This window comes from Phascolarctos cinereus, unplaced genomic scaffold (assembly GCF_003287225.1).
Source record: "Phascolarctos cinereus isolate Bilbo 61053 unplaced genomic scaffold, phaCin_HiC Scaffold_1;HRSCAF=81, whole genome shotgun sequence".
In the NCBI taxonomy this organism is placed as follows: domain Eukaryota; kingdom Metazoa; phylum Chordata; class Mammalia; order Diprotodontia; family Phascolarctidae; genus Phascolarctos; species Phascolarctos cinereus.
The window spans coordinates 219,441,837-219,465,231 of NW_027555514.1; the positions used below are offsets into that span (position 1 = coordinate 219,441,837).

Sequence of the window (23,395 nt, forward strand, 5' to 3'; positions counted from 1 at the left end):
CCATTTGGCCGTAGGACTCTCTGACCTTTCAGTCAGGTCACTCACCTCTGTTCGTTCACTCAACATACATTTTGTAAGCATGATTATAAAATCAAGTGTTATGTTATACACCAGAGATATGAAGATGAAAAAATTACATAGTCCCCTATGGTTAAGTAGAGCTTACAGTCTAGTAGAGAAATAAGATAGGTACACAGATAAATATCATTTAGAATAAGAAAAGTACTTAGGTGCCAAACAGAAAAAAGTGGGGAGAGATTATCTAATAATAATTCAGATTTTTATACTACTTTACTGTTTTAAAAGTTCTTTCCTCACCACTACCCTGTTAGCTTTTGCTCACAATAATAGCCTAGACCCAGAGGAGAAAGGTGAGATAATATAAGTGCCAGCACCCCCATTTTACAGAATAGGGAAATCAAGACTTAGGGAACGGTAATAAAAATAGAAAAGAAGGCAGCAAGGATTTCAGTCTCCTCAATCTGCATATCGGCTAGTGTTTTAAAGTCATAGGAGAAATTTACACCTGCTCCCATCCTACCTTCTCTTCAATGAATGCGTGGAATAGTGTGCCTCCTGCTGGCAGGGTGGAGCAACAAAGGCTGCTCTGGATACAGCTTCCAAGAAGGCTATGAAGACCCAGCCATTGTCCTGGTGGAAAGGAGGGAGAAGGAAGTAGAAGAATAGGGGTCAAAGGCCCCTAACCTCTGTGGCTTCATGAGAAATATACTGAGACAGAGGTTCTTAACATTTTTTGTGTACTGAACCCCTTTGGCAGTCTGGTGAAGCCTGTGGACCCCTTCTCATATTACAGTTGTAAATGCATATAAATATATAGGATTACAAAAGAAACCAATTATATTGAAATTGTTATAAAAAAGTTTTAAAAATTCACAGACTCCAGATTTAAGAACCTTTTAAAAAAGGGAGACACAACACATAAGTCCTGCAAGTCAGATGGAAAGATCCTTGGGGTCCGTTGAGTGGTGCAGCCAAACAGATGGTAATGAATCTTCTTTAGTTTCATTTCCATCGATAAAACTCTTATCTATTTCTGATGTTGAGTCATGTGAGAAGGCCAAGGCCTTTGGTGGTGAGCACTGTTTTTTTCTTGGTCTTGAGTAACTATGGCTGCCAAAGTGGGAGGGGGAGAGCAGGGAGAGCCATAGGACCTGCAGTGGCATCCACAGTAAGATCTCATACATCTCCTAGATGATGTTTGTGAGGGCTGAGCCAGAAACAGCGCTGGTGGTGGGGGGAAAGGAGAAAAGGGGAGTATGCTCTTGGGCTTCCTTCCTGTCTTGGCAGTTACTGGTTATCAGTTGTGGGAGGGGGGGGGAAGACATCATATCCCTTCTTTACAAGAGTTGCCTCCCTTGATGATTGCTGGGGCAATCAGGCCAGAAGAAGCCATGGTCTGGGAGGCTGTGATATCCCCTGCAACAGGGTTCAGGGTTCTGGACTGTCTTCACCAGGATCTGATGTGAGGTAGTGGTTGAAGGTAGTGGACTGAAATCCTTGCTGCCTTCAGTAACTTGCCTTCTCTCTCTTCCTCTAGAGAGTTAACCTTTCTGGACTCAGTTTCTTTATCTGTAAAATAAGGGCTTTGTATTAGATGACCTCCAATGTCTAAATTTATGATTCTATGAGCCCTGAAAAAGTTACAGAAAGAAAACATATGTTAGGACAAGCTACTGAAGAAATCACAGGTAAAACAATCAGAGGCAACTAACTCCATGGAACTACATCTGAGAGGATTTCAGAGTAGAGTCATTGGCTGGGGAGTGGGACATAACTCAAAAGAAAACTCTATCAGGCCTTGGGAGTGCAAGGGTCAAGGAAGGTTAAATATTGAGTCAGGATAAAACAGTATAAGCAATCTGGAGAAACTACTCCAAGAAGAGGTCAAAATAAACTTTAAGCAGGGATCAGGAAAAACACAGAAACCACTGCAAGAACAGGAAGCCTGGTGAAATTACAAGGATATTCTGAGGACCAAAGCCTGAGGGAGGGGAGGGGCACCGCTAAGAACTTGGGTACAGGGAGAGGAATGAACTTGTTTAAGAGCACCATCTCCTTTGCACACAGACCCTCCCCATACAACTTCCAACTTCATTAGGGAGAGCTGAGCCAGAAAGGGTTAACCAAATGAGGAGGTAGTTCATGCCAGGTAATTATACAGAACTTAGAAGGGGGTGTTAATTACTGGGTGAGATACTCTCTTGGGGTTCCATGGTTTTTGGTTAGAGCTTTGAGAGATATATGTTTTCCACTCCTCCCACATACCACCATCCAACTCAGAATAGCCTCCCAATGCCACATTCCTACAGGATGCTGGAGGAGGGAGATAGAGAAGCCTCTTCCCTTCAGTCATTTTCCTCCCTCCCCACACCCACGACCTAGGCTCTCTCATCTCCCTCCTCATTTAGGAGGTCTAAGCAAAGGAGGCTATGGGAATCCACTTCCTTAGAAATTTGGACCCCAAAATTGAGGTAGGGTAGGATGTCTCAAGAGAGCCTTGGAGGCAGGACAGAGAAGATAGTTGAGGCTCCCTATCAAGATATAGGTACCTTCGGAGTCCAGGTCCCCCATCTCCCTTCTCTGCCCTTGCCCTTTAAAAGGGTTGGGATCGGGGAAGGGGTGAATGGGAAACCTGGCAGAAACTCCCTATGGCCACCTACCCTGGCTGTGTAGACGCTTACTGTTTCTGGTTAGGAACAGATGGTCTCCAGGTACAGATTCTGGTTCTCCCAAGCCCTGGATATAGATTATCGGACTCCCAAAATACTGCAGCTCCTCTTCCGGTAGGTCCGATTCCAGGGCCCTTTGCTAATAATGGTCAAGAACAGTACTTTCCCCCTATTTCCACACGTGCATACATGAGCACAGAGATGAGCATATACACACAACACTACACACACACACACACACACACGCACACACGCGCTCGGATGTCTCGCCCTTTGTTGTTCTACCAGCCGATACCTGTTTCTGTCCAGAAAGAACTTGGGATACTGCCCCTCAAATCCTTCCACTTCCTACACACCTCAATCCTAACTGATTCTCCTAGGACCCTGCCAACTTTTGCTAGGAACCAGTCAGGACCTTGAAGGGGGGGGGGGGCCTGATTGTTGCCTAGGTAACGTTATGACATCACGGGGGTGCCCCTGGCTAGGGGAAAGTTGCCTAGGAAACCAGAATAGGGGGCGGAGTCTCAATCTGTGTAGGAGTTTTTCGGGGTGGGGAAAAGAAGAATCCAGGTGTTCGGCACTTTCTCTCTTCCTTTGCCTCCTAAACTCCAGGTGGTGCCCCTTCCTCCAGGTTTGGGGCTAGTCTGGAGCTAAACGCCAGATGACCCTAAAACTGTCTGACAGGAGATCTCAGCAGTTTAGCCATTTCACTTGGACATCACAGAGTTTGAATGGGCAGCAGGGAAGGAATACGGAAAGGAAAAGGGTCTGTGGCCCAGAACTATTGAACATAGGTGACAGAAAGGGAAACAAGAAGTTACTTAAATGGAAAGAGCATACCCTGGGAAATTAGCCTTGACTCTGACACAACGGCCACGTGATGATCTCGGGCAAGTCCCTTTACCTCTCTGAGCCTCAGTTTCCCTATTTGTAAAATACAGGAGTTCGATTAGCTGTGTTAGCTGCTTTATCTTTGCTAAGACCTTACCATTTGCTGGTCCTTCCCATTCATAGACTCCAATTTCTAAGAAGATACAAATGAGCACATTTGGCTTCATTACCACCTCCAAGAAGCTGCAACTTGAGATCTGTCCACCAGAGGGCAGAATTGTCTGATGATTGGACTGTAGCTAGAGGTTGAAGCAGACAGACACCTACAGGGTCAAAAGGGTGGGGGGGACCCCAGGTGGTAAAAACTGGAACCTCTAAGAAGTGGGTAGTGCCCATGCTTTCTTACTGTTCTCTCTGCAGCCTTGGACCCCACACACCTCCACACATAACCACAAAGGCTGGTTTAACTTGATCTCTAGTTCTAACTGGAAGCAGCTGGAAAACTGCTTTATGAGAATCTGAGATTTCCCTCCCATGTTCTAATTGGTCTAAAGCTGAAGAGGAAGCCAGTGGGTCCCTCTCTTCCAGAACTGCCCCCTCTCTCCATGGTTCTCCTTCAAAGTTTTTGTAACCCACTGTCCAATCCCCTTCCTCCTGCCAAAACTATTCTTCTAACAATGAAATCACAAGTCTGGTGAAAAGAAACATACGCACATTAGATATCTATATATAAATATAGATATGTGTGAATGTATGTGTATATGTGTGTGTGTGTATACACACACATGTTTATAGATAGGTAGATACATAGATATCTAATGTGTGTAATGTATATGTGTGTGTATATATGTGTACGCGTGTATCCCAAAACCTTGCATAGAGTAGGTTCTTAATAAATGTTTTTCTTTTTGTTTGTTTTGTTTGTCTATTTTTGTTAGGCATTGGGGTTAAGTGACTTGCCCAGGGTCACACAGTTAGTAAGCTTAATAAATGTTTTTCAAATTGAATTTCTGCTTCCCATTTCACCCTTCTCCCTCTTCTTGCACTTTCTCATGCACATCCCACCTCTTCACCTCCCATGCTGGTCTTTGAGGGCATCCAGAATCAGAAATTTTGTTCAACTCTGATCCTAGAGAAGGGACAATATAGCCATTTAGCAAAGACATTATGATTAAAATCATCCATGAACTTCAGAGAGAATGCCCCAAGGCCTCAGAGATCAGGAAATAAAGAATCTGGGGGAAAACTAGGATCCCAGGAAAAGAGGCAACCCAAACCAGAAAGTAGAGATGGGATTAGGAATCTTAGCATTTAAATCAACCCAGGGCTGAGTCACTCTCCCCCTCCAGACTCTGGGGACACACCCTAACACACCCCTACTTTGTTTTAACCACCTAAATGCATACTCTCGAGTTCAAAGGCTTTGTGAAAAGGTTAGTTCCCAACCTCCCAACTGTAGTCATCTAAATTTTAAATGCTGTTACTCCAAACTGTGGCTTCTTCAGGTGCATCTTATTCCCCTCTGAGAACCCTCAGGCATTAGTCTAGGAAATGTGGGATCTTAAAGCTAGAGCTGAAATGGACCTTTGAGGTCATCTAGTCAAACCTGCTCATTTTACAGATAAAGAAACTGAGGCCCAGAGAAGTGAAGTCACTTGCTCAAGTTCACACATAGTAGTATTAGAATAGGAATTTGAACTAGGGTCAGACTCCAGAACCAGCCTTCTTCCCACTGCACTGACTCTGCCTCTGGACCCAATCATTGTCTGACTCTTGTTTCTGCCCACGATCATCCATTATTAACTTTTGCTTCTCTTTCTCCATTATCTCCCTCTTCCTTCCCATTTAGTGTCTATCCACCCTAACCTCAACCCCTCTCCTTCAATGTCATTCCTCCTGCCAAGACTCTGATCCTTTTCCTCCCAAGTGGTCCAGTCTTTTGGACAAATTTTCCCGCCTCTGAATCTGTCTCTCTCTCTCTTACACACTTTTTTCAGCATTCTGTCCCATATTATCCTTCCATTCTCTGGGCTTCTCTCTATCCTTTCACCCCCCAACCCCCATCTAAGCGTGTCACTTAGTTCCTGTCCCCGTCCACTTCAAACTCTGCCTCCCTCTTCTTTCCCTTCTATCCTCACAGCACTCCATCTTTGTCCCTCTCTTCTTGGCTAGAGTCTCCTCTGCCCTGTCCAGTGCAAGTAGTACTCCCTTCTCCCTTTTTTCATCCTCTCTTTCCCCTCCATATCTCTGCCTAGGTTTCTGGGTCCCTGTTCCCCGTATGGAATTCAAACTGCTTTCTCTTATGCTGCCCCCCCCTTTCTCTCCCCCCCCCTCTCTCTCTCTATCTATCTCTCTCTCTCTCTCTCCCTCTCTCCATCTCCTCATTCCCTAGGTCTCTGTTTCTGTCTTTGTCCCTCCCTCATCTTTCTTTCTCCCCTTCTGTACCTCTAAGAAAGCTTTAGCCCTCTATTTCAGTCTCTCCTGAACTGTCTTTCCAGAGTCTCTAGATCTCTCCTGGGCTTGAGGTCTCATGCTCTCTAGCCATGTGTGTCCCACCATCTCTGGTTCTTTCTCATGAGTTTCTAGTCTCTGTCCCTGTCTCTTCCGATTCCTGTCTTTCCCCTCTTGGACTCTGTCTCTCCAAGCTCCCCCACAGGTGTCTCTGTCTCCCCTGTCTCTGGCCTTGCAACCGTCTCGTGCTGCTTGGGTCTCTCCCCCAAGAGTCTCCCCATTCTCTCTCTCCGGTTCTCTGTCCCTGTCTCCCTGAGGAGTCTCTGTCTCTACCGTCTCTATCTCTAAGTCTCTCTGGGCTCCCTCTCTAGCCTAGGATGACAGCGCTGCCTCTTTTGTTGGCTCCGCAGCCAATCGCGGCCGCTGACGACACGGGGGCCGGGGCTATAAAGGGCCAGGCCCGGGCTCCGGCCCCCCCAGCCTCCCGCCCCTGCCGCCCGCCTGCCCCGCCCGCCGCGCCCGCCGCCCCCGGGCCCCCCCCACCCCCGGCCCCCCCGGCCAGGGCAGCCCCCCAGTCCCGCGCGGCCCCGACCCCCTCCTCCCTCCCTCCCCCCACGGGACTCAGGCGTCCCCGCCCCCCCAGCCCTCCCTCCCCTCCCCTCCAGCATGGTGCCCGCGGCCCCAGTGCTCTTCTGCCTCCTGCTCCTCGCCCTGGAGCTGCGGCCCCGGGGGGAGGCGGCCGAGGGCCCGGCGGCCGGCGGGGAGCGCGGGACCCAGGCGTCCGAGGAGCCGGAGGGCTGCCCCGTGTGCGTCTGGCGCCAGCACAGCAAGGAGCTGAGGCTGGAGAGCATCAAGTCGCAGATCTTGAGCAAACTGAGGCTCAAGGAAGCGCCCAACATCAGCCGCGAGGTAGTGAAGCAGCTCCTGCCCAAGGCGCCCCCCCTGCAGGAGATTCTGGACCTACACGACTTCCAAGGCGACGCGCTGCAGCCCGAGGACTTCCTGGAGGAGGACGAGTACCACGCCACCACCGAGACCGTCATCAGCATGGCCCAGGAAAGTAAGTGACCTCGGCCCGGACGCCTTGGGTCTCCTTTCCCGGAGATACTTAGCAAAGAGAACGGAGTGTGGGATGGGGGGGAGGGGGCAGGACTGAAGGGGAGTGGAACTGGATGGGGGGGAGGGTAGAGTTACGCCGGTATCTAGACAAGAAGAAAAGTCCCCCCAACGTGACACCTAGGTCCCCTGCCTGAGGAAGGTAGCAACTTGAACCGTGTGCCCCAAATTTGCCCTCCAAATGGTTCAAAAACCATCATCAACCCAAGCCCTCGAGATAATACCCTTGCCCTCGAATCGAAGCCAGGGGCAAAGTCAGAGGGACCTACTTACCCCAAGAAGTATAGAGACGCTATCCCTCCCATTCGGCTCAGGCTAGGACCCCTGGGGGACTTCCCCTCCTTTTCTCCTATTCCAATCCACACCAATCATAGAGGGAGCGCCCTGGAAGTTTGGGGCCAAGTTTGTGGGAAAATGATATACAGTGATGACCCCAGCTTTTGTACCCTCCCCCCAACACACACACACACACACACACACACACACACACACACACACACCCGAGAGAGTTGAGAAAGGAAGGAGAAAGAGAATGCATGAAGATGGAGCAAGCAAAGTTTTCTAGCTTTATTGCTTGGTTTGGATGGCAGAGGGGTCTTTAATCAAAGCTCTTCCTGCAAACAGCTCCTTTTTTCAAATCCTGGCCTTAACCTAGCCTCTCCTACCCAAAGTAGTGGGGATTGAGAGTGGTTGGTGGCGGAGACAGTTCTAACATTCAAAAGATCAGAGTTTAGGGGCAGAGAGAAATTGATTTGAAGTTATTTGCATATTTTGTATACTAGATATATAGCAGAGTAAGGATTCAAAATTCAAATCTTGGTGTTCTAATTCCAAACTGAATTGCTATGGTAGGCACTCCAAATACAGCTTCTGCCTGCATAATATTATGACCCTGTAGTGCCCCCAAATTTTTACCCTAGGCATGCCCACTTGAGTCAAACCTTTGAAAATCTTCTAGAACCCATTAGCACCTGCATCTTCAAAATACCCATGTTCCAGGCTCTCTCTCCTGATTTCTTCACTACCAACCCCCAGAGTTAGTGTGGGGGGATCGAAATCCAATTTGACCTGCCAATTCTTCAGGCACTGTGAGACACTAGGATGCGGATTCCCATCTACTGTTGGTTGAGTAAGGAAGGAATCCTCTAGTCTACATCGTAGGTCAAACTTCTGAAGGTGTGCCCCCTCCCAAGTTAGGAGGATATGGAAACTTGATGTAGGGAATCAAAACACAGAACGGGGGCGTGGAAGACATGGAAAGAGATTGGGAGTGGGGGGCACCCAGCATCCTCGTTCTTGGCTGCCTGGGGGAGCGGAAGGTGAACATGTTAATAGACTTGTGGCTTTGAAATTTTATGACCTGGAAAATCCAGGCCAATGCTTCCCCCACCTCCCATCCCTAGGGGGTCATGTGATCCCCATGCCCCTCCCCCAGTCAGGTCTCCCCCCAAACTCCAGGGGGCCCAGCCCCCTCCTCTCCCCTGGGAGTTGGCTCCCCACCCCACCCCCAAGACTATTTGGTTTTATGGCCTCTGAACAGAAGGGGGGACTGGTTTTATAGGCAGATGGTTGTAAAAAGCTTGGGGGTGAGGGAGGGTCTGGCATATAGAAAATGCCCCCTATTAGGTGGCACTGAGAGCTAGCTGGTAGAGGGGCCTCACCCTACTAAGCTCCTTACATTATGGCATAGTATTTTTCTACACTTCCCAGAATGAACTCAATCTCCTCTTCGGTGTCAAGACTTTTGGGGGGTTCCAAATGGGAACGAGAATAATAGGGTCCTGGATGAAGAAGGCACGATAGTTAAGAGTAGAGTGGTGACCCAGGCAGGGCAGCCCTAGGGGAGTAGGGGGAGAGCACTGGTTTCTAGTAAAACGGGGGTATTTTATAGTGAGGGATTTAAGAAACTTGCTCCTTGCAGCATAGGCTGAGGGACCGACCTTAGCAGCTGAGTTACGGGTCCCAGAATGTATAATTATTGGTTTGGAGGAGTTTTAAACTCCTTTAGGCATCCTCTAAACTGAAGGAGTTTTTAGGTAACTGGCACGGGGATCAGGAATGACTGGACGACGGAAAAAGGAAGGCGGCAGTTTTGAAGGGGAGAGGGAGGATGAAACAAGCGTTCCCCCCAACCCCCGCCCCTGTAAACCCCATCCCACCCTAAAACAGGAATAAACTAGGGGCCCAGAGTTGGCCCGGGGGTATACGTCCCCTTTAAGAGCGAGCCAGAGATCTTCAGTAAGGAGGGGGAGTGTGGAGAGGGGAGGGAAGAGAGAGGGGAAAAGGAAAAAGAGACTTTTATAGTCTAATCCCCAGGGACCGGCTTTAATAAGAGACTTGTGCTCCGCTAATCAGGGGAGGTGTTTGTCAGCAGAGAACCTCCCCTCCCCCCTTCCCTCCCCTCCCCCAACCTCAGCCGGGCACTCAACCCTGGACCCCAGCCCCCACCCCTCCCAACCTTCTGTGCCTGACCTTAGAGCCCCCCATAGCCTCTTCAACCCCAGCCTCAGCCCCTCCAGTCAGTTCCCTCAAGTAGGGAACCGAATGAGATCTCACGTCCCCCACCTCAAACCCCTAACTTGCCCCTCTGCCCCCCAGGCCCTCTGGGCCCCTGTCCAGTTTTCATTGGGGGGGGGGGTGAGGAAGGGGGGGATGGGCTCTAGCTGAAAATAGTGCAGTGACCTCTCTCCCGACCGCAGACCCCCCCCAACCCCAGCGCCGCCTACTAAACCTGACCCGCTGCTGCCTGCCACCAAACAGCTCAATGCAACACAGATGTTGCCCCCTCCTAACTGCCTGAGGCTGTGGTGTGTTGGGGACTCCTGGCTGCTCCCCAATCCCCCCTTTGTGTTGACTGCTTAGTGCCTTATATCTCCCTCTCTTTTTTCTCTCTCCCCCCAACTAAAACTCAGGTGCCCCTTTTCCCTCCTTTCTCGTCATTTTCCCCCACTTTCTACCACCACTGCCTCTCTCCTCTTTAGTTTACTTAACCCTACCCCTAACCTCAGCTCCTTTCCCCCCCCACATTTCTCAGTCTCTCCCTTTCACTGTCTCCCCAATATCACTCTCCCTTCTGTAGACTCATCCATTTCTTCTCTCCTCTCCTCCCATCCCTGTTTCCCCAGAGCTGTGTTCTGCAGCCCCATCACTGCACACCTTGAAGAAGGGATGCTACATAGTAAAGGGGTGAGAGGAAACACTATATCAGTAATCACATCCCACACTGCACAGTGAAAGGAATCAGAGGCATGGAGAAATAAAACCTGGTCCTGGCTCCCAGCCCTGGCTGGCTGTTGGACAGCTCAGTGGACTTACAGTTTGGGACAAGGGGACTCAAGTAGAGCAGCTACATATGAAGAGATGGGCTTTACTGGAAGATGCCTGGGTGTACTAAGGAGGGGGCTAATTGACACAGGTCACTCGGGTGGTACAGCAAAGGATGATTTTCTCTTTCCCCAATAAGCCCAGGTGACCCTCTTTTTTCCCTCCTTTTTTTCCACAAACATGGACTTTTCTGACTTACCCCTCATTTTGAACTGCTTAACTTGAGAAAGTTGGAGGCATAAGGAAGTTTGTTTGTCCCAGCTTAGTCTTCCCATGATTTATATCATGTTAATCATTTTACCTTGGTTACTAAGGAAGAAACCCAAGAAAATTCTAGTTGCTGAGGCAGAAAACTCTTGAGACTTGTAACAAAAGGCATGACCATTAAGCATCTCTTTGCCATTCTCATGACACCCCCAACCCCCACCAGGAAGGGTCACTCAAGGGTGATGGAAACAGAGATTTAATTGTTCCCATATTATATATCAATAAGCACATAAGGACATTCTTCACACCCCTTCAAATCTTCTGTAGCCATTCCTAGATCTTTTTTCATGTCTTATTTCCTTATCTGTCTCTCTGGAGTGGTGGTTCTTGTATGGTCTGGAGGCAATCTAGGCTGGAGAAGACTAGAGATTAGAAAAAGGCAAAGAAGGGGTGATGCCTCACCCTTCCTTCCCAAGAGACTTTTCAAAATCCAATGAAATGATAGATCTTATGATCTTATCTTCTGACAGGATTAATTGTTCCCTTTCTCCATTGGCTACCAGAGAGAAATGGGCTGGAATTATATAGCATCTGGCACTGAACTGGTTTAAGGATTCTTCCTTTCTGGAAGCTATTCTTTTTTTTTTTCTAATTGCTAGGCAAATGGGGTGAAGTGACTTGCCCAGGGCCACACAGCTAGTAAGTGTCAAGCATCTGACACTTGTACATATTTGAACTCAGGTCTTCCTGAATCTAGTGGAAATTATTCTTTAAGAACCTAATCCCTAAAATGTGTGTTGGTATTGCTGAGTGGCAAGCAAAGAAAGATGGAGAAGATCTGCTCTGCCCCATTCTCAAACAATGGAACAAGTGATAGTAGGGACAAGAAATTAGCCTTGGCACATAAGGAAGGGGAATTTTGGTGGCATCTCTTACGCTTTATAAGGGTCATTATGGGTGTTCCGAATGGCAAAAGGGTACCTAGTCCGAATTCCAGAGAGTGTTTCACAGATCAAATAAGATATGTGTGTGTATTGTAAAATGCTTTACAAACCTTAAAGTGCTATCCTTCCCTTTTATATGTGACCCCAGGCCTACAATGTATATTAAAGGATGAACCTGAAGAGATATTAAAAGGAAACACACACAAACACACACACACACACACACACACACACACACCCCAGGATGAGAAACTGAGGAAGAATGATCGCTCTCCTCCAAAAAATAAACCCCTCCCCATCCTACTGTGTAAAGATTTTACCTCTGTATCCTCAAGCAATCCAGCACAATGCTTACAATACAGCCTCAGTTGCTTTGACAAATGTTTGTTTGACTGCCCCCTGTTTTCCATTTCCCGTGAGAACAGAATGAAAGGGATGACCTCAAGTTGTAACAAGAGCAAAAGAAATCTTTAGGATATAGGGGACATGGTCAAAGAGTGAAACAGAAAATAGATAAAGCTTTCAGAATGGAAGTGAGGTGAGAGCCCCAGCTGAGTGAGGAAGCCATTCTGCCTGAAGGTTAAGGGGCTAGGTAGAGACCACTCCAGGGATCCTGTGATTAAGAGGAATTACGAAGGCTATAAGAGTTCAGCCAGAATCAAAATGCCCATGATCTAAGAGAGGGGGTGGGGGAGAGGGTGATGTCCAGGAGCTCTGCCTCAGGCCCCTGACCCCCTTGTCTTGCTCCTAGAGCTCTCCCTCCCCCTCATCCCTGACTGATTCTGTCCTTTCCTCCCCTCTCCAGCGGACCCTGCCGTGCAGACAGATGGCAGCCCCCATTGTTGCCACTTCCACTTCAGCCCCAAAGTGATGTTCACAAAGGTGCTGAAGGCCCAGCTGTGGGTGTACTTGAGGCCAGTACCCCGCCCTGCCACTGTCTACCTGCAAATCCTTCGTCTCAAGCCCCTCGGTGGGGAAGGAACTGCAGGAAGTGGGGGTGGGGGGGCGGCGCCACATCCGGATCCGATCCCTCAAGATCGAGTTGCACTCAAGATCGGGCCACTGGCAGAGCATCGACTTCAAACAGGTGCTGCACAGTTGGTTCCGCCAGCCACAGAGTAACTGGGGCATTGAGATCAACGCTTTCGATCCCAGTGGCACTGACCTGGCTGTTACCTCCCTGGGGCCAGGCGCTGAAGGGCTGGTGAGCACTGCAAGTGGAGGGAAGGGGGGGAAGGGTTGGCTATATAGGAAACCCTGCCTTGAGGGAGGGGAGTAGTAGAGGGGAATGTGGGGGGTTGCTGGAAAAAAGTGGTAGGGATTCACAAAAGAGAATCACTGGGAAACGTGAACATCAGATGATGTTCTGGGGCTAAAAGGTTAATGAGGGCAGAGGGAACAAAATTCAACACTTAGAGAAGGGTTTTTTGGGAGGAACCATACAGATGAGTGGAACAGGGCTCCTAACTTAGAACCACAATGGCTAGAGGGAATTTGGGCTTGGGCACAAATTACAAAAGAGAGATTCATGGATAAAGGATCTGCCATATCCAAAGAGCACATAGATTGGTAGAGTTCAGTGGTTTGGGGATTCATTAGGATCTGGGTTTGCATCCCAACCTTTGGGCAAATTTACCTTCTTTTGGCCTCAGTTCCTTCATCTGTAAAATAAGAGAGGGACTGAACTAAGTCTAATATGATCTCTGAGATCTACCTCTTTCAGCTCTACATTCTGTGATTTGGTATTACTGCATTAGAGTAGTTTAGGTACATGACTTGGCTCGTGACTTAGGGAGGGAGCTGGGGTGGCCAGAGGGAATTCAGGGAACAAAAAGGTTTAGCTAATGGGGGGTTGCTAATCCCTATTAGCAGGAGTTAGGGATGGTTATTTAGGGGCTGGGAGAAAAAATTGGAGGTGGTACCTGTAGCATGCATATTCATCCTTCTGGTGTCCAGGATGGTGGTGCAATGTCTTCATCCTCCTGGGTGTCTCAGGGCTGAGAGCAGAATGGAAATGGAAGAGTTAGAGGACAAGAGCTGCTGCAGGAAGCCCCCATTGTGACATTTTTTTCCCCCTCTGCGTTGCCAGCACCCATTCATGGAGCTTCATGTGCTGGAGAATACAAAACGATCCAGGAGGAATCTGGGCCTCGACTGTGATGAGCATTCCAGTGAGTCCCGCTGCTGCCGATACCCACTAACCGTGGACTTTGAGGCCTTCGGCTGGGACTGGATCATCGCGCCCAAACGCTACAAGGCCAACTACTGTTCTGGCCAGTGCGAGTATATGTTCATGCAGAAGTACCCACATACCCACCTGGTGCAGCAGGCTAATCCCCGAGGCTCAGCTGGGCCTTGTTGTACTCCCACCAAGATGTCCCCCATCAACATGCTCTATTTTAATGATAAGCAGCAGATTATCTACGGCAAGATCCCCGGCATGGTGGTGGATCGCTGTGGCTGCTCTTAAGGTGGGGGATGAGGACCCTCTCCCCCCACAAACCCCACCCTGGATCCCCAGCCCAGACCCTCCCCCCCACCCAGGCCCTAGAGCTCCTCCCCCCCAACCCCTCTTAAACAAAATGTCCTATTCCCCATCCCACCCCAAGCAGTGTGCAATACAGCAGAGGAAGGTAGGGGGATAGAGACAAGAGGGGTGAGGGATATGTAAGGGAAAGGGCAACGGGCAAGTTGGGGAGTGTTTGGGATTTGCAGGTGAGGGTGTGTGGAAAGAAGATATAGAGGGAGAGAGTGAAGTAGAGACAGAGATAGAGACAGGCAGAAGGACAGGGAAAGAAGAGTGTGAACAGGACAAAGGGATAAAAGAGGCAGAGAGAGACTAGGCAGAGATGAAATCAAGTGAGAAATATAGGGACAGATAGGGACAGAGAGTGAGCCTCATACCAAGTCTTTTTTTTTTCTTTTGGGCCTGGTGAAGGGTTTGGTGTAAGATGGGACATTCCATACGTGCACCATGGCCTATAGAGGAGGAAAGAGGGGTGTCAAACCCAGGCCCAGATATCTCCCTCCTTCTCATAGTGGACAGGGCAAAAGGGGGTAGGAGTCGGGGATGGCAAAGAGTGCGAAGGATTTTGACATTTTATTTATTTATTTATTGTTATTTTTCTTTTATTTTCTGGTGTTTGGCTTTACATAGAAAGAGATTCTGAGATTCCCCCTCCCCTTCTTCCACAGTGCCCTATTTTACTTCTTAAATCATGGAACCCTACTTATACCCCAATACCCACCCACTCAAGCACTTGTATAATAAACATCCAGGGTTGTGAGTTAGGGGCAGAGGGAGTCTGAATTCCCCACACAGCTCACTTTCAAGTTTAATTGTAGAGCCAGTGGTCCTAGACAGTAAGGCCCAGAAGGGGGGGCGGGGTAAGGGAGGGAGGGGGGAACAAGCAAAGCCCCAACATGTCCAAGTTCAGTTATGACAGCAAATGACTCCAAGATTTACCCTTTCCCCTGTTCAGTGATATCTAACTAGAAGGCAATGATAACTGGTCAGTGTGCACAAATGCCCCCTAGCTAAGAGAGACCAAAGAGCCTGTGGTATCCCTCTTCCCCTTGCCATTTTCAGGTCAGTAAAAGGGCCATAGCTTGAAACTAGAGGCCCCCTGAGTCCCAGGGTTTTTGAGGGAGAGAAAACAGGAACTGTACTAGTTGGGGGAGTGGGGACTGGGGGAGGGGGGAGTTAGTGATGATTCTCACTGAAGGCTTTGAAGAGTTTAAATAAAAACTACCACCCTGGGCTGGGAATTGGAAAGTAGCAGACCAAGGGAAGGAGGAATTATGGAGAGAGTATTCCAAGTCCCACAAGCTCAGGGCAAGCAGAGAAGGGGAAGTGATGAAAGTGTCTATTACTCTAATTATGATTTTTATCTTTTTTTTTTTTGGAAGCCAGTAATACCTGGCAGCAAAAAGTGGACACGTCAGAAAGTGTGTGTAGTAGGGGATGGAGCATGACAACAAGCTAGTTAAGGCAGAGTAGGGGGAGATGGGTTTCCAAAAGCAAGTCATTCTCCTGTCCCCTCCCCCAGTTCCCAATTCCTAACTGCATTCCCCTCCCACCTATCCTTCTCTCCCCTTCCCTTCCCCCCCATGCCTCAGTTCCCTCCTCTTGGTGGAACAGAAGCAGCAAGCAGCTGAAGCAAAGAGATGAATCCTGAGCACTTACCACGGGCACTTTACGGACATGAAATACCTCTCGATATTTGGGGGAGCAAAGTGGGCCAGGGCGGATGGTGGAGGGATGTTGAGGGCTGCAGGGAGTTTTAAGGTCTGGTGCACTGGGAAGCATATGGTAGGAGAAGGCTTCACAAAATAGGGCCCTCAACAAAGATTTAAGGGAATTCTCCCTCCACTGGTTCATTTTTCATCTAGATCCCTGGGGCCCTCTTTAGTCCTGTAGAAGGCTACAGAGATATGAAGATATGCCTCAATAGGCAAAGCTCTGAGCGGTCACAGTTATGACCAGGGGCCTTGCTGGGGATAAGATTGGGCCACAGACAAAGGCACCAGACTTATTGTTGTCGGCAAGTTTATTCAGAAGGCCCACCATATTCTAGCCTGCCCTGAGGAGGGTGCAGGAGCCTGGCCAGATGAACTTGACTATCTTTCCCTGGTGAGGGGATGATGGGGGCCTTGCAAGGCATTCTTTTTCCCATTCTCAGGAGAGAAGGTACTTTGGGGGAGGGGTGACATCTCCTTTTCACCCCTACCTCCTAGTCTTGGCAGGTTCCCAGTCTTTCCTCTCCAGCCCTGTTCTTTACTATTCTTATCACCCCAATCCAAGAAAAACTATCATCACCGCCACTCCTCATCCATGGTGGGGAGGGAGGGGAGAACCAGAGAGGTCAAGATCAGAAGATGACTCTTCCCAAATCAACACCTGATCACAGGCCCAGGGGCCAGGCAAGGGGCAGGGGCATCATATGACCTCCCAATATAGGTTCTAAGGGAAACTAGAGCCTTGAACTTGGGGGGATACTTAGAAGACACCCCCATTCCTACCAAATAAAGACCTTGGGGGAATCTAAGGCTCTTTTTCTTTTGGACATGAACCTATTGAGTCTCAATCCCCTGTCCCCCCAAAGAGGTTATTAGAGACAGGGCTCAGAGACACAAAAGGAGCTAGGGAATGTTCCCCTGCTTCAAGTATGTGGACAAAGACAGTGCCCCCTTTGAACGTATCATAATTATTATTTACTTTTGTGTATATGTCACACTGTGTACATGAACAACTTTCTGTATTGGTCACCTGAGAAGGTTGGGGGTAATAAGAAGGGATGTCAGGGGGCACAGGGAAGGCCTTAAAAGAATAGAGAACTTCTTTACCAAGACAGTCTCCCCAAAGGATGCACGGAAATGAAGACATGGGGAAGTTTCTGAGTTAAGTGATATAGGACAGAGATAGCCATTGGCCCTTTTTGGGGGTTTTTTAAATGGTTTTTTTGGAGTTTTGGGGTGGTCACATGACCCAATCTAGCACTTGAACCTGAAAGAAAAATAATAAAGTCAAAGAGTTTAGCACTAAGCTCTCCTCCTCCTATAGCCAAACTCATAGAATTTAAAGCTAGAAGGGACCTTAAAGATTATCTAGTCCCCTCATTTTACAGATCAGAAAAAGGCTCCTGGAAGTTAAATGTGACTTACACGTTGTGGTCACACATAAGTAAGCAGAAGCAGGATTCAAACATGCTGTTAGATTTCCAATATGCTACCTATCTCAGTGCATAGATAACAGAAGGAAGCATGACTAATCTCTCCCTGCTTCCAAAGAAGGCACATTGAGGGGAAATAGATTAATTCCCCAGTAAAGGAAGGAACACCGAAGAGGGTCCAAATTCTTCTGGAGAACTTAGATGAAAACAATCTTTTGGCCTGAAGGAAGGATAGAATAAACCCTAGGAAGATCCCGAATTCTCCCCTAAGAGGTTGAATTAGATGGTCCCAAAGGTCCTTTCCAGTTCTAAAATTCTATGATTTCAACCACAGCCTTTCTCTGCCTCCCTTTTCCCTGAAGCTGCTGCTTCTGCCTTGCCAAAGTCATAAATGAAACCAATGTGGCCATTTGGTCAATCTGTTGGTTGCTAGGCAACCAAACCATTTCCCCTAAGGTGTCCATGAGTCCAAAACCTAAAATTTCCCCATCTCTGGACTATAAAATTATCAGGCTGGATTCTAGGGCTGATCAGGAACGGGGTGGGGAATGGAGATATATATCACTTAGACCTTAGAGAAACCTCTTCTTACACACGGAACATTTAAAGTTGGAAGGGATCTTAGAGGTCACTAAGTCCAACCCCCTCATTTTATAGATAATAGCCATCATTTACATCATTTATATAGTGTTTTATGATTTGTAAAATACTTTACATATTATTATTATTATTATTCCAATTGAATCCCACAAGAACCCTGTCAGGTAGGTGCTATTATGCCCATTTTACAGTCAATAAAATCATAGGCTGACAGCATAAGTAACTTGTCCATGTTCACATAGCTGATAAGTGCCTGAGGGAAGAGTCAAACTCAGGTCTTCTTGACTCCAGGTACATTATTTGATTCACTATGCCACCTCTCCCAGATGATGAAACAGAGGCCCAGAGAGGTCAGAGGATCACAAATTTAAACCTTGAGGGGACCACAGACCAGAAAAGTTAAGTGGGCAGGCCATATTCCATGCCAAGCCTTTTAAGACCCTCACATCATGGTTACAGAACACACTGATGCTGTCACTGAAGACATCAGTAACCTTACTTTTAAAGTCTTTGTGTTTAGATGCCTCTAGGATTTTTTTCAGGGACTGGAAAACCAGATAATACTCATTATGCCAGTTATGACAGAGCTGCCTAACTCTGCCCTGGACTTGTCATCACGACAACTGAAACCCAAGAATATCTGAGGGTAGAAACACAGGGTACAAGGGCAGAAGGAATAAATTATACTGCACCCCACCCCCTCACTCCCACATACACATAAATGACTCCAAACACACTTGGCCTGAGCTAAAAATACTCTACCACTTCTCATGTGATTCCTATACTCCCTACTCTACCTGGAATAGAGGAAAGAGGACCCTCATAACACAAACCAGCAATTTCTGAAGGGGGATATTAGTACCTAGGCCCTACCCCCACCAAATGCTTTTCATCCAGTTGTGTGTCTCCACTCCTAATGTCCAATCCTTGGGTGTGGGGACAGAGAAGCTAGTTGTTCTCCAAGGTCCTGTAAAGGAGTAGGGGAATGAAGCAGGGCCAACTGGTTGAGGCATTTACAGCTTCCTGTTCCTGTGAGGAGGAAACTGAGGCAGAGTATAGCTAGGGCAGGTAGCACCCCAGGCCCTCACACTCAGAAAAAAGTGGAAGGAGGAATTAGCTATTTCTCCTTGGCCCCACCCCATATTCTTGCCTCACAAACCTAACTGGGATCTGCTCAGTTTAGGAAGCAAACCATGCATTACTTGCCTGATTTCCATGTCAACTTTCTATTTATTAATCTCCATCACTCCTTACTAAGTGGGTTCTGCAGCTTCTTTGGGGCAGGGAAGTCAATTCAATAAATGTCAATAAATAAGTGTCTACTAAGAGCACAATTCTGGGGATCTGAAGAAAAAAAAAATGACACGGAATGAGGAGGCTGGGACTGGAAGAGTTAGAAGAACTGAGAAGACTGAGCCTTAGGTTCAAGGGCTCTCTACTGAGAATCTCCAGAGAAGCAGAATGGGAACATTCCCAAGAAGTACAGATAAACAGTTGAAATTACAGGAGGGATGAAGGCTAGACTTTCAAGGTGGACTGACCCCCTGACAAATGAAGTAGGTGACTTTGACTGTCACAGGTTCTCCTTATCTGGAAACTTAGAAAAGGGGAAATTACCTTCTTCATGGCAGCCCAAGCTCTTCCATGTCTCAAATTAGAGCTCCAAAACAAGGGCAAACTTGCTCTCTTCAATATCAAGAAAGTTCTGCCCTTGTTTATTCCTTATCCCAGTGGTCCTTGAACCCTAACATACCCCCAACAGTTCCTATCCCAGGTTACCTGGGGAAGGAACTAAAGAATCACAAAAAAAAAAAGATATAGCCTTAAACTAAAAAGACCAATTCCCTCCAGTTTTTAAAGGCTCCTTCATTAATGACTGCTAGGAGGTCAGGTAACATACCAGGTTCAGACAGGGTAAAGAGGGTTTGGGACAGCTGCCTCCATCTGTTTTCTGGCTTAGTACAGAAGGAAGAATGGAGTTGAAGCAGAGTTAAATCTGAGTTCATTGAGAAAGTGAAAGATTTGGGGTGAGGGGTAGAAATAAGTCTAGTGCCTGCCAGGGCTTTTAGCAAATGAGGCCTGGTGACCTGGGGGAAAGATAGGTCCCTACCTTCTCTTACTACATTATTCTCAGGCTTTGCTCTTCTTAAGTCATTTCTAATGCTTAGTCAGTCTTTAATGAACTGCAACCTATTCTTTCACATTCCAGAAGGCCACTCATTCCCTCTGGTTTTACCTTCAGTGGATGGAGACCATTTCCATAAAGTGAAGAGACAGGGAAAGTTGGCATCAGTAACAGTACCTAAGAAGGAGAAGGGAGGTAGAGAGGAAGAGGAAGAGGAAGAGGGAGGGAGGAGGGAAGAGAGGGGGAAGGTCATTCCAATTGTAAAGCTTTGTTTGTTTAGTTGGAGAAGTGTCAAAAGTTTAACTGACTTTCTTCCCCTTGCTCCCTTCAGGGGCCCCCTAGTTCCACATACCCACTACCCCTTACATATCTAATCCAGGGTCTTAGGTTGGAAGTACAACCCATAACAAATGGATAAGCCCACAGTTGTCAGCCCACCAGAAACCACAGCCCAGGTTCTGCTCTCCTTCAGTGCCCAAATCTAGTTTTCTGTTCCTGTGCAGAAACCAGAGACTTATTTGGGGAAAGAAATTTTTTCAGTGTCAGTATAGTTTCATTCATGGGGATACAAGAATGGGCCTCCACCTTTCTACTGATCTGGGTTAGGGGAAATGGGATCAAAGGAGATCACACCCAACCCTATTCCCTAGGAGTCTGTCCATACAACAGGACAGGCTGGTCAAGGTCCTGACCCCCAAGATCCCTCCCCAATTTGAGGGAGGAGGTGAGTAAAAGGACCAAATGGTAGTGAGGGGGAGGTAGAAGGAATTTTCATGGGACCCCACTCCTCATGGCTACAGAGGAAAATCACAAAACCTAAAAGAATGGACTCCTATTTCCACATAAACTAGGTAATACTCTTCCTCCAATTTCAATAGCTGAACTTCATAGACAGAATTACTTTTTGTCTTCTTTAGAGGGTAGGATCCTGCAGCTATCCATCCTAACTTTAGATACAGAAACAATAAAGATTACAACAAAAAAGAATCTGTTAAGCCTCAAGGAAGACTTATAGAAGAGTAAGTCACAGAAACAGGAGTGTCAGCTTCCCTGAAGGTCTCTTGATTTCGTGCTGATAAAAGGTCCAAACTGTATGGAGGCAGGGAACTAGAATGACTTTAGCTCTTCTTCAGAAGAGTCTTTTGAAGGCCTCAAGACAAGAAAGACTAAAAGGGAGATTGTTTTTAAAGCCAAGATTGTGGGAAGAAAGGAAAATTTAAATAAGAGAAACCCAATTTAATGACTTCCCTTCTTGCCATGCCTCACCTTAAGTCTGAGACGTTATCTGTTTTGTGGAGCAAGAGGCCCTTGACAGAGGTACAGCAGGAACCAGGTGACATGATTTATTTGTGATGCTTTGTTGTATGCACCACCACCAAAAAGACACCTTTTCCCCTCCTAAATCCTTCAATTCCTTCTTCTCCTTTTGTCTATTATCCCTCTGGTAATACCAAAGCCTTGCTCACTCATCCAGGCCAATACCTGTTTAGTTCTTTCTCCTTCAAGGGAGGACTTGGCAATAGACTAACTGGATCCAAGTTTCCCCCACTCACCCTGGCCCTCTTTTCCTCCACTGCCTTTCCCACACTCAACCATGCTCCCTGCAGTTTTCTCTCTTGCAGCTATTCAGCCCAAATTAGTCACGACCAGCCCCTGGCTCAGAGAGGAAAAATCAATTAGGTGCCATTCACAGCACAGGGGCACTCCTTCCTGCCCCCCCCCACCCCAACAGGCCTACTCCAAGAGGGGAGCCCTAGTCATCAGGAATCAGCAAGTCCATCACACTTCAAAACCCAACACTTGTCCCACCCAGCTTTGCCCTCACCACTAAACCCCACTGTGTCAAAAACAACACAAACAGCCAAAGTTAACCAGAATAAGCATCACCTTAATATAGCAACTTTATCAGGAAATTAAGAGGAACCGAGGCAGGAGCTAAGAAGCTACCAAAGACAGTTGATCTAAGCCTTGTTATTGAGGCACAAACCCAGGGCAAAAACAATTTTATCCACACCTGGAAATTAGGAGCTCACTATCCCTTAGTTTCAACAATGACTGAAGGAAGAGTACATGCACACCTTGGACACCCTCACATTTGGCAAGATCTCCAGTTCCCCCACCTCCTAGTCCTAGGGACTAGAATAACTAAACAAGTTGATCTTGAATTCTAGGGAAATGAAGTGTATGTTACAAAGGAGCTCAAAGATAAGCCTAGGACGCATTCCATCTCCATTCTAAAAAGTAGCATTCAACCCTATGACATCTTGGCCCAATGACAATTTCTAAATGTGATTTCTAAGAGACAAAGAGATATAGGCTACTCTTAGGGCGCTTCTAAAGCCTTCTGGGAGTTAGCGAAGGAAGATGTAGGATGGGGGTTCAGGTATCCATAGGGAAAACTCAGGAATAAAACAGACCTAAGACTTTTCCATATATGACTGCTGCAACACAGATTCTGACCCTTACACTGGAGTCTTCAACTTCAGATATCAAATTCTAAGATTTTAATTTCATACACTCTCAAAAATATTTAAGTGTTCAATGGAATGCTAGGTGGATAAACTCCAAGATCATGGTGTCCAAAAAAGATGAAGGGCATGTGTCAGTCATCTGTGAAGACTTAGGCACAAACTTGAAGCTAAAAGTAGGTGGGGGAGGTAGCAAGAACCATATTTCTCCCACGACTCAATTTTGGGTTGGAAAGTGCTTCCAGTAAGATGTAAAGGAACACCTTCCCCCCAAAAAATTCCAGTGACATCATTCTGTCATAGATGAGGACATCCTAAAGAGGCAATACTAGACTAAGGGTCAGGTAAGTTGGGGTTGAGTTCCAGGCCCATTATTTTCCCAACAAATGATCTTGGCATATGGCTTAAGTCTCTGGTTTGCTTCCTCTGATTCCTTACGCCCCTTTACCTGCCTCAATATTCCTAAAGAATCTAATCCATCTTTTCACCCTTGAGTTCTATAACCATCAAGGTCTACCTGCCTACTGCTGTTGGAATCTGTGTCCCACTCCCAGCAGGTAGCTGCCCCTGCTACAAGTTTTTTTCCCTCGTGCTTCCTCCAGGGCTCCAAGTTCTACCCCAGCAAAGAGACCCTTCTGCTAGCATAGACTACAAAAAAATACCACTATGCATCACCCCCTTGGAATTTTATTATCCTTTTAACCCTTTTTACCTCCAAACTGTTCACCCCTCTCTTACTGGCCTCCCAAACTTTTGGGTCAGAAATTCAAAAGCCATCTAGGCCTTCATACAGTTTCTAGGACAGAGATTGCTGAAGCCAATATAGGAGCCTCTCTACATTACTTCAAGGAGGTGGTGGTATTCAAGCCATCTCTCAGTGATGTTAGCTCCTTCCTTGATCTAACTGGCATCAAAAACTCCATCATATTATCTCCAGATGGTAACCATCCAATCAGACACATTCATC

The 23,395-nt window shown here is 47.3% G+C and overlaps 1 protein-coding gene and 1 long non-coding RNA gene across 2 annotated transcripts; one reads left to right on the forward strand and one right to left on the reverse strand.

Annotated features, from left to right (window-relative positions):
• Positions 1-867: 867 nt before the first annotated feature.
• Positions 868-5,819, reverse strand: LOC144454228 (uncharacterized). Its single transcript, XR_013482552.1, has 2 exons — positions 2,682-5,819; positions 868-1,590 (listed from the first exon to the last, which is right to left on the reverse strand). It is a non-coding gene; the product is annotated as an uncharacterized LOC144454228 (long non-coding RNA).
• Positions 5,820-6,609: 790 nt separating this feature from the next.
• On the forward strand, positions 6,610-19,155 carry GDF11 (growth differentiation factor 11). Its single transcript, XM_020989952.2, is given in 5 exon segments — positions 6,610-7,032; positions 12,369-12,532; positions 12,534-12,767; positions 13,653-14,034; positions 15,683-19,155. Coding segments are annotated over 4 exon segments (1,173 nt in total). The 5' UTR covers positions 6,610-6,638; the 3' UTR covers position 14,034; positions 15,683-19,155.
• Positions 19,156-23,395: the final 4,240 nt, after the last annotated feature.